We start from the raw sequence: 11,904 nt of genomic DNA, 5'->3' as shown, positions 1-11,904 counted from the left end.
GCTAGACATTATTAATGTATATGCAAATAGGTTGTAAAAATTGTAAACTTGCTGGGCAAACATACTGGGGCTATGCAAATCACGCATAGTCGCAAACGATTTGATGGCACAACAATTCAATTCCAAGTAGTTTTCGAAGTTGAGCTTTTACATTCATAATATATGTATGTAGGTATGTGTGTATATCTATGTACACATTTCGTTGAAAGGAGAGAACTTAAAATTTATGTACTTAAATTTATAAATTTAAAACTTCTGCGAATGTCTTAACTTGCAAACTTAAAAATTTTATCTTCGATTAAATATGCTTGTATTTTTAACACTTCCACTTACCTCGTTATTGGGCCAGGTGATTCACTTACTGCCTTCAACGAACGTCTTAAATGTTTATGGAATGAACCGAGTATGGATCCTTTGCGGGTTAATTGTGATTTATTTTCACCGCCAACACTGTCGACAGGTGTAGGGCCCTCAACGCCACCGCCACTGCCTCCGCCTCCACCGCCGCCACCACCACTACCCTCATCCACACTACTCAAGTTACTGCAGTTTTCTTTTAGGCGCTCCAGTGGCAACGGACTGCCATCTTTTGTGCTACGCTTTTCAAAATCCACTTCGGATATGCGCGCGGACTTTACAATGACGGCATTATTGCCAGTGCTGTCCTTATCATCGAGCAATTTGGTCCACGCATGCTCGCCAATGTTCTCCGCTGTATCGCCAATCATGGTTTTGGTTTTGTATTTGCACGTAGTCGATTTGATAGTGTCTTTGGTAAAAGAGATTCTCAGCAAGTGGATTGTTGAAATACTTTTTGTAACTTAACCTTATTTAAAGTATTGAGTTTATTTACTAATTTTTTCTTAAAAATTATAGCTAACTCTATGGCTTTTAATCATCGACGTAGTACTATGTTACTTGATATATGTATGGCATGGTGAATTTGATTTTTGTAGAGCTGCAAATAGAAGAAATTAATAGAAAAAATATTCATTTCTTGGAATTTCACGGAACTAAAGTGGTGTAAAAACTTAAGAAGTGAGGAGAAAAATTATTTTTCACGTATATTTACTGAGTAAGCAGAATGTAATGGGAATACCTCAAATATTTTTATCTATGGACATAAATTTGAATTTTTGTAGTACACTCAAATATAATCTCAGCAAAAGTTCCCACGATAGTCACTTGTCATTGATATATTTTTGTCAAATTTTTCATTACGGCTGTCAAAATTGACACAGGCAAGCAAAAAAATTTGCATTTTAACACCTATAGAAATAAATATTTAAAAATTATTATTTGAACAAGCACACCTACAATGTTTTATTAATGTTTTCGCATGACTCAAAACTTGTTGGCTAGCAGTAGCGTAGTTGGCAGCTTGTTTAAATGTATTTACGCATGTACATTAGGGTGCCGCACCAGAAAAAATTGCGGGAATTATGAAATCTATTATATTTAAAGACTCTGGTCAAAATGTTACGGGAAAATATTAAAATTTTCGTGAGCTGGACCGATTTGAAAATACCTCCAAAAATATGATTTTTTTGATCCCGTTAATAAAATTTTTAAACATTTTTATGCAAACATTTAAGCTTAAAATCTTATGTGTATCATTTGAGCGGATTATTAAAAGAATATATATTTTTTTTTTAATTTTTTTATGATGAAACGCAATTTTTTTGTTATTTTTAAATCGACCCGGCTCACGTAAATCTCAATATTTTTTCGAAATATTTTGGCAAAAATCTCAAAATTTAATAAATTTTATCATTCCGAAAGAAACCGGGAAAAGTTTTTTTCTGTATGGAGAGTGATGCACCCTAATAATCATGTGCATGCTCTTCAAAATGGCGTAAGAAAAAAGCTTAGAAGTGCCTAATTAGAAAATTAATTAAAATAATTTTTTTTTATAGAAAATTAAGAATTCTTTCTTTTTTAAAGAGATTTGTAGAGCATAAAAAAGCCCTTGTTTATTATATACATCCTATAGGCAACAAACACAAGTAACCGGAATTTGAAATTTGGTGTGAAGATATACATACATATCTATGGTAGACGCTTGTGGTAAATAAAGTATATCGGCACTTGAGTGTAAGATCCACCTATCTCGGCAGCAAGTTCGAAAACGTCCTGTCTCAGAAAACTTTTCAAGAACGTCCTACTTCAGAATATGATTGAAGAACGTCATATTTCAGGATTTTATTGAAAAACACCCTATCTCTGAATTTGGTTGAAGAACGAATGTTGGTTAAAGGCGTTTAAATATGATAAAAGAAAGGGGAGAGTGTTTACGCACATTGTCTGATTTTACATTCAGAAGAAGAACAGCTTTCAAGATCGAAAGATTACTTTGCATCAGTTCTGAACCACGTTTTATCTGATCAAGTTCCACTTTGTCTGATGGACTGACTTGTCTGAATACCAACTCTCGTATAAACCGGATGCTCCCACTGTCCCCGAATTACTTCCGTCATCAAATAATAAAGCAGGTTAGTTTTTCAAAGTTTACCCAAATCTAGCCGCGGAATTATTGCATCCGCTCATAAACACTGGCTGGGAAAGTGGCTACTTAATCTATGTACAACAAAGCTAAGTCTCGTGTCCTTTACAAGGGGACGCTGTCGGAGACCTTCGAAGAGCTGCACACTCTCACCACTTCACTCGATTTTTGTGATGGGGAATAAGTTGGATGCTGGCTTGAGGCCCCTCCTCGACTGTTAACTTCGGTGTCCAATTCATTTCGGGTGTTCACGAGAGGGAAGTCCGAATAATATTTATATATCGTAATGCACCGAACCAAACACTAAAAATATTGTTCACAAAGAGACCCAAATATGAAATAAAAAGAAAAAATTCAATAGTTTCAAGATTTTAACTACTATTTTAATTATACATTATATCCTAAAATGGAGGAAAATGTTTGTTATTGAAAAGTGGAAAAAATGAGCTACCAAATCGGGGATACTCTATTTTTGGGTAGCATTACCGACGTCTGTTTTCGACCAGAGGTGAGTTAAACTGATCGGGAGTCCATTATTTTTTTTTAATTAGACATACGTGTTTCTATCATAGATTCGGACTCTGAGGTTAAAAATATGTAAATTTGGTTCGAAACTCTTTCCTCGGAAGTGTATTTTTCAACCTCTAAATGATCTTCGAAGTCGTCTTGGACTCCTTAAATGAGTAAAAATGTTTTTATTGGAAAACGAAAAAATATGAATTCCCAAGTGGGGTATGCTCATTTTTTGGTTTTATTACCAACTTCCGGTTTCGGCCGTAGCGACCGCTACTCTCGCTATTTGTAATTGTTTTTAAAATTGTCTTACAAAAATACTTAAGACTACACTCAGGCGTGTAGTCGAACTTTTTTGTTTGCTTTCAGGTTGGTACAGCCTAGTATACATACCTACATACAAATGTACGTGTGTGTGTATATTTTTTCATAATCTGCCAGTTTGACAATTCAAACAGAAACTGCATTCAATATAGCATATCCTGAAATATATATATTTCCTAATTTTAGCTTTGCAGGAAACATATTTTCACTAGATATTTTAGGAAATTATATATTATTTTTTAATATTTTTACAGCTGCGTAGTTTGACGTTTATATCGATCTTCGCGTAAAATTTTAACGATTTTGAAATGCCACATGCCGCAGTGTGACAACAGAATGCATAACCGAATAAATCTTCCAAATGTATACGAATGAAACCACAAAAGTATTCTCAATTTAGTTTTATTTAATACACTGTGTAATAAAAACCAAAAAGTTTCAAAACACACTAAAAAGTCATTATGTTCGCGAAACTTTTTAGTTTTTCTCTCAGACATCAGAATTTTTTTTTAAGGACTTTGAAGTTTTGAAGATGTGTGTGTGTGTGTGTGTGTGTGTGTGTGTGTGTGTTATGAGGAAAACAAAATTTTATATATTATACTTTAACATGGAATTTTTCAAAAATATAGCTTGCAAATTTACGAAAATGTTCAAGGATACAATTTTAAAAGGACATTTTCAACACTTATTCGTTCTTGTGCGCTATTTTATTTGACACATATATTGTTATTCTACATTCCATTAGATTTTTTAAATAATTTCTTGAATTGATGAAATCATTGAAATTTCAAAGTTCTTTAAAAAATCTTGTCCTGAAGGAGAGAAACTGAGAACGCAATTTTTAATATTTGGTCTTTTGTGTATAAATTTTACTATCATACGGTGTTTTATTTCATTTAATTTGTCAATAAACTTGATTTTTTTAATTCTTAAATAATTTTTTTTTATTCTGTAACATTTTATTTTATTTTTAAATTAAGTTGATTTCGTTTCATTTTTTTATATAAATTTATTTTATTGTATTTTCCATTCACATACATTAATTAGTTTCATTTAGCATTTTTTTTTATTTATTTTATTTTAATTTTTTTTTTTTATTGTATTTTATTTTTTAATTAAATTTATCGTTTAATTAAATTTATTTTAAGTATTTTGTTGTTTGTATAATTTATCTTAATTTTTTCGTTATTTTGATTAATTTATCATGTTTATTTTAACGTATATTTTTTTTATTTATTTATTTATATATATGTCATTTAATTTTGAATTTAACTTTATATACTTTGATCAAATTTAACTTTTTATTTCATTTAATTTTATTTTGTTTTTAAATTATTTTGTTAACCTTATTTTGATTTTGGTTTAATTTTACTTTGTTTCATTTAAAGTTATTTATTTTATTATACATACTTGATTTTATTTTATTTTACTTAATTTTTTAAAGTTAATTAATTTTACATATTTTGTTTGTATGTTTTAATTTGGTTTTATTTTCTTAATTACTTTTTAATTGTTTTTTTTTTCATTTTAATGTCATTTTTTTATTTTCTGTTTAATCAAATCTAATTTGTTTGGCTGAATTTATTTTTGTTAAATAGTTAAAGTTTATTTACTATTTTTTAATTTAAATTTATTGTTTTATTTATTTTTCATTTTTTTTATGTATAATGATTTTTTTTAGTTTTTCATTTTCTTTATTCAATTTAGTTTTATTTTGTACATTAAAATTATTTTTGTTATATTTTTAGTATATTTAAATATTATTTAAATATATATTTTTTTTTTGGTTTGATTTATTTTCATATTTTATTTTATTAAAATTTTTAAGTTTCACTTTTTTAAATTGAAATAATTTAGATTTTATTTTAAATTGCTTTAATAATTCTTTTTATTTTTGTAAATTTATTTTTATCTTATTTTAGCTAATTTATTTCTAAATTTCATTTTATTTTATTAAGTTTTGTTTCAGTTTAGTTTCGTTTTAGATTTTTTTTCTTATTACGATTGCATGCACACATATATGCGTACATTTTTACGTAGATACGTATGAAAAATACATGAAAATAATTTAAAAAATTAATAAACACATAATGGCGATCACATTTTTCGTTTGTATAATTTTTATTACTTTTTTCATCGCTCGTTTACATTCTGCTACTTCGTAGTTAATTTTTTTTTTTTGCTTTATATTTTTTAATATTTTTTTTTTATTATTATAATTCGTTACCACCACTTCCGCAACCATTTACATATGTTCTGTTTCCTGTGGTTTTTTTTTTGTTTTTTATGTGTAAATAATTTTTTTTTTTTTGTATTTTAGGTAAACACTATAACCTCCAAATCAGGCTATCCTCTATTGACCGGCGCGACGAACCGCTCATTGGACCAATCGGGCAACCAAACTAACTAACTGCCGTGCTCTACTGCCCGCCTAAACACAACCGACCGTTTCGGACTGCAACCGCCATAGAAAATACTACGTTATTCTTGGCTAGACGGCACCGGAATGTAGCCCGATGTGACCGTAACAAGCAACGATCACATATTAACTTGACACTTGAGTGCCTCATGTTGATTTTATTTTCCAAGCATGCAGTCATTAAGTCAATCAGCCGAGCAACCGCTCAACAGAGCCAACTAAACAACCAAGCAAGCAGCAGCAGCAGCAGCGGCAGTGACAGCAACACCGGTAGCTGTAGCCAACAATAACATATGTAGCAGAAAACCTGTACACACAACTAACTGCTGGAGGTCGTTAATGGTGAGGGTGGTGGCTGTGGCGGTCGATTACACACAGCACCTCAGCAGGTTATGTATGTACATACATATGGTGGTAGTATGTGGTATTGACATGTGCGACTGAAACGTGGGAAATGATTGAATGAGCGAATGAATGAATGAATAATAAAAATTCAAAAATAGTTAGTGATTCTAGTGATTCTATAAACTTGTGTAGTTCACTGAGCGGCATTATGAATGTAGTTTTTTGTTTTTTTTTTTTACTCGAAAAGCGAAAAGTTTGTGCCGGCAAGCAAATGCCCCAGCTAGGTGTTACTCTTTTTACTGTATTTGTTATTATTATTCGTTTCCCACTTACACCTGCACGGGCACACGTGAAGAAATACTACTGGATTAGGGTGGTCCTTGAAAATATCAACATTATGGGCGCCCCTTTATTTTGTTCTAAATACGAAATAAAGGCAGCCCGGAAAATTTAAAAATGTGAAAAATATTTACGGTTCGCTACCAGGGTTAAAAAAAAATTCAATTAATTTTTTTAAATCGAAAAAATTCTGTCAAATTTTAGCTTTCACCGGCTACAACTCAGCAAGCTTATTAATTTATATGAATAGGTTTCAATACGCTGAGTTATAGCTGGTCAAAGTCAAAATTTGCCAAATGTTTGCGGTTTTCAAAAATATTAAAATTTGTTCAAAGACTGGTAACGACCCCTAAAAATTTGTTAAAAATGATGAAATTTTTTTTTGATGTCTTTATTTTATACGTAGAGCCAAATAAGGGGATGCCCCGTTTAAAATCTATATGTTGTTATTTTTAAGGACCACCCTAACTTACTTGTACTTACCATCCAACCGTGACTCAAAAGTGGTCTAAAAACGATCGGCTGGGCCAAATAAACACACATATATGTACATTAGGGCGGTCCAAAAACCACCTAGGATTGTTCTATACAGAAAAAATATACCCAAATTTTTTTTTTTTTTTTTTAAATCAAAAAATATTTAAAGGTCGCTTAAAGCGCTCAAAGTTTTCCATGTAAATATTTTTTGGGGAAAATGCAAGTTTTCGTAGAAATGGTAGAGAATTCTTCAAAGTCAATATTTTTCAATCGGAGAACTCTGCCAGTAATAATACGCAATTATTTTTTTAACTATTTTTTTTATCGTAACTATATTTTATAGGTCCGGCAAAACCTCTAGAAAATTTCAGAAAATTCAATGTGGTGATAAATAAAAAATCGTTCGTATTAAAAAATGGTTAAATAAACAATTGGGTATTGTTATTCGAATCTTCTGACGATAGGCAGAGTTTTCCGATCGAAAAATATTTATTTCCAAGAATTCCATACCTTACTTACTTAGTTTGGACCACCCTAATGTACTTACATATACAAATCAAATTGTGGCACAAAAAACACCCCCAACAACAGTAAATGCGGTCAATAAACAGTCTCACTCATAACAGGGCACTCAGAATTTATAAGTTTTGACTCCCACTCATTATATTCACTTCAGTTGTACTTATCTCTTCACGTTTTTATTTCTCACACGCCTTTCAATTTATCTCGATGCTTGAATTTGTTTCTTTTCATAGAGATTTGTTGTCCGTGACTGATGTGGTTACTCTCGTTTTTCGCCTACTCTGGCCACTGTGTTTGTGACAAATTTGTTTCCAATTAATTATTCATAAATTCGAATATTACCAACAAAACTACGAGGGCGTTTTATGCCTGTTAAAGATTTAATGGTAGTTACATATGCGACACTGGCCTGGTGGCCAAAAGCTAAACAAATAAGCGTGATAAGGTCCCGACGAGATTACTGGCGTCAGGCGTACTTGGACCAATATACTAGGCGGAAGTCTTCGCAATCGAAGTCTGTGTTCTCGAATGTCTTCGTAAAAGTAAAAATAGGACCAGAATACATATTATGGATAGTCAGGTAGAATCAAGGTCCTAGATTCATTTTGAATGGCATCAAGGCTTGTGGACAACTGTAAAACTCTTTGAACCACCAGGAAGCACATAATAGTGTAACGATGCGGTGGATCCGTGGATACGAAGGGTTTGAAGGCAACAAAAGGACAGACTGTCTCGCAAAACGTGGAGCCCAAATTCGCTTGCATGGTCCCCAGCGTTTCTGTGGTACATTTGAAAAATACACTGCAGAGCTACTCAGCAGCTGTCACTGGCGGAAGCCGAAGGGAATGTGACAATCAAAGAGATACATAACATCTTACAGAACGAACTCTGAAACTCTCCTTAAACTTAGCCGTGCGGTCTAAATTAAGGTACCATTTGAATAAAATGAAGCTTTCTGTAGAAATGTACTGCAGATTTTGTATATATCTTCGGGAACGATTATATTCTCCGTTCAAAATTTGGGGCATGGCACCCTCGGATGTATTTTTGGTGGTGATTACACAAAGGGATTTGATGTGGAGCGGTTGCCTGTTAGGGAAACTGTAAACCTAGTGTGACCCCTGTTTTTCGCCATCAATTATTTTGCAGCATACAATGAGATGGCATCTCCAGGCTGGTGCCCATATACCAGTACTTAAATAATAAAAAAATATATATATTTTATTTAAAACAATTTCTAAAACTTAAAAGAAAACAAAATGATGAAATAAAAAAATTTATTTTTCTTTTTAAAGCAATAAAATCCAAAAATTAAAAGAAAATGAAATAAACAAAACTAAATTAAATTAAATTTAAAAAAAGGAAAAAATAAGTAAAGTAAGCTTCTAAAAATTAAATGAAATGAAATAAACAATAAAATCTAAAAAGTTAAAAAAAGTTAACAAACAAACAATCAAAATATATTCAAAAAAATATAAAATAAGTTCTCAAAAATCTAATTAACCTAAAAAGTATATATGCTTCTTTATAAAACAATAACATCTAAAATTAAGAAAAAACTTTAATTAAAAAGGAAAAAATACATAAAATAAAAGTACAAATGTAATGAAATTAAAAGCTTTTTTTGCATTTGGAAACAATACAATCTAGAAATAAAATCAAAAAGAAACAAAATTAATTGAAGAAAAGAACAAAATTTTCGCTGCTTTAACACTCGAAATCGGATCTCTGGAATTGCACACCAGTGCTCTGCTCACTCGGCCGTTGCGACTGTTGGAACGGCGCGAGCTAAATTATATAAAAGTGCTTTCTCTCAAAATAAATAAATGAGTGAGGGAGCTTTTTTTCTAAGACGTTTGTGCTAGAATAGCAAAAGCTTTCGAACTATCTTGCCATCTGTCTTTAATTTGTCTTACGAAAGTCTTCTTACCATCTTAGCTAGAATTTCTCCGTTAGTACAACGTGACAAGAAAGAACGCAAAAAGGAGAGAAAAGTAATGAGGCAACAGCACTGAACCGAACTAGAAAAGTGCTTACTTAGAGGATAGAGGGATATGATGTGTAAGTAATTTTAAGGATTACCAATTTTTAACCAATCTCTCAAAGAAGAAATTCAGAAGCGCAAGCGCCACATTATTATTATTATTATTATTATTAATCTACTCCAGCGCCACTGAATAAACTAAAACAGAGGGCTTGAAAACACAACGAGTATGAGTGTACCGGTCTAATCGCTTCCAATTATCCTTTCTAACTTTGGAGCTATTAAATTTGCTCATATTTTATTATTTATTTTCCATTCTAAGTTTCAAGTATTTTTTAAGCGTATGTACATATGTATGCACAATACACACTCGTCGTCATTTGAATAGTGCACCCTTAGTATTTACAGTTTTCCTTTTTTATTGTTCATATGTTAGTTTTTTTATAAAAATAGCTAACAAAGGGATGCTATCCTTATGACCATACTAAAATTAGGTTGCAAAACTGCATACCCAAAATTTTTCTAAAAATATTATTATCTTACTCACTGCTGGTCATTAAGATGAATTTTTTTTTAATTGTATAAAATTTGAAAATCGGATTTAAATGCATTTTTTTGTAGAATATGCCATATATTTATAAAAAATTAATGAATATTAAATAAACAAAAGCAAAACTGTAACTGACTAAGACCAAAAGTGTGGGCTATTCAAAGGACGAGGAGTGTTTGTATATATGTATTTGCACATGTGTCTAAATATGTATGCTAAATACCTAAACGAGCATTTCATTTTCAAACTCATTAATTTATTAAACACTATAAACAGCTTATTGAGACAAATATTGGAAAAGTTTGCGCGTTGACGTCAAAGGGGCGTGTATGTAATTTTCGCTCACTATTTGCAATTTTTCAGAAACGCTTCAAAAGTCACGAAAACGTAATATTGTGCAATTCCGGATAATAAAATGTAAATGAATCAGCAAGTTATACTTTTGCTACTAAGCGAAATTGTGTGAATGCATATGATGATAGCAATCGATGAGTATTTCCGCAATTAAAAGTAAATTTTTGGCTCTATGAAATAATTGTCGAAATTGAAATTTGAATTGAGAAAAATTGTCTACATAAAGTTTCCTCAAAAATTGCAGCATGGTAGGCAATTGTCTACTGTAAATTTATACGCATAAGGGCCGTTTTCTCAAGTAGCCTCTTTATATTTAAAGGTTGCCTAAAGTAAAGCATTTTATTATCGGGTTTAAATTGGTTTACAACCAAGAAACATACATACGTCAAAAACCGATAATAGAAATGCTTTGTTTTTAGTCCAACCTTTAAATTTTAAAGTGAGTGAGCTTTAAAGTTAATGGTTACTTCAGAAAACGGCCCTAAGAATTACAAAGAAAGCCCATTATCAATAGCTGCGTCAAAAATTTTTTTACAAAACCTTTCCTTACGACAATTGCAAATTTAAAAGCTCGCTACTTTCCATAGCAAAATGCAACTCATACACAATACACAATTTAGCAATAAGTGTTAGCTACTTATGCATGCGCAAATTACTTTAATAAGATAACAAAAGCCTGTAATGTGGCTCCGGTACTACTACTTCACTTGACATTCTTCATATCCATTGCACCGAAAATAAGGAAATAAATTTAATTTAATACTTCTTGCCATCAAAAGCTGTTTACTTTGATTAGCTGAGTAGCGCTGCCATAGTCACGTTGCTTGGGTTGTATGTATATTGTACTATGCATATTTAAGCAAGTAAATACATGCAAACTTACATAGGTACGTATGGACGTAATACCTTTGTTATCACACAGCCTCCAGCGCTTTTGCTCGTGATCTGTTACAGCGGTTTTCACGAAAATATACATTTTTTATGGTTTTTATTTTTAACAAAAGCGCAGCAGAGCTTATGTTTTAGTTTGTATTTACTTAAGTTGGCTTTGTAACATTCATCCAAATGATTTATTACACTTTTAAGAGTTCCGCTATTTGTTTTTTTTTTCTTTTCTTTCACATCCACACTTCAATATAAGGTGCAGCAACTAGCTGTGGTTCTAACAGTACGGTGGTTAAAAAAAGTTGTGTGTGAACCCCACACACGACTGAAGTGAGACTTCCTCTTCCTTTTACCCGTATAGCTCACCACAATGAACCATAAAGTTAATCTTAAGCTTCATATTAGTCTTAATCTTAATCATAATCTTAATCTTAAGCTTGATCTTGATCTTAATTATAATCTTAATCTTAATCCTAGTTTTAAACTTATTCTTAATCTTAATCCTAGTCATTATCTTAATCTTAATCTTAACCTCAATCCTAATCTTAGTCCTAATCATAATCTTAAACTTAATCAAAATCTTAAATTTAATCTTAATCTGATACTTAATTTTAACCTAAATGCTAAACTAAATCTTAATCTTAATCTTGATCTTAATCTTAATCTTGTTCTTAATCATAATTAATTAA

The 11,904-nt window shown here is 31.2% G+C and overlaps 1 protein-coding gene across 1 annotated transcript; it reads right to left on the bottom strand.

Moving 5' to 3' along the window:
- Positions 1–329: 329 nt before the first annotated feature.
- Positions 330–5,560, bottom strand: LOC118742796. Its single transcript, XM_036475144.1, has 2 exons — positions 5,469–5,560; positions 330–958 (listed from the first exon to the last, which is right to left on the bottom strand). Exon 2 carries the CDS (start codon positions 726–728, stop codon positions 330–332), a length of 399 nt encoding a protein of 132 aa, XP_036331037.1. The 5' UTR covers positions 729–958; positions 5,469–5,560.
- Positions 5,561–11,904: the final 6,344 nt, after the last annotated feature.

Source organism: Rhagoletis pomonella, unplaced genomic scaffold (assembly GCF_013731165.1).
Source record: "Rhagoletis pomonella isolate Grant_MI unplaced genomic scaffold, Rhpom_1.0 Rhpom_scaffold_00001, whole genome shotgun sequence".
NCBI classification, from domain to species: Eukaryota; Metazoa; Arthropoda; class Insecta; order Diptera; family Tephritidae; genus Rhagoletis; species Rhagoletis pomonella.
The sequence above is the reverse complement of the archived record's forward strand: the minus strand, read 5'-3'. Positions and strand labels throughout refer to the sequence as shown.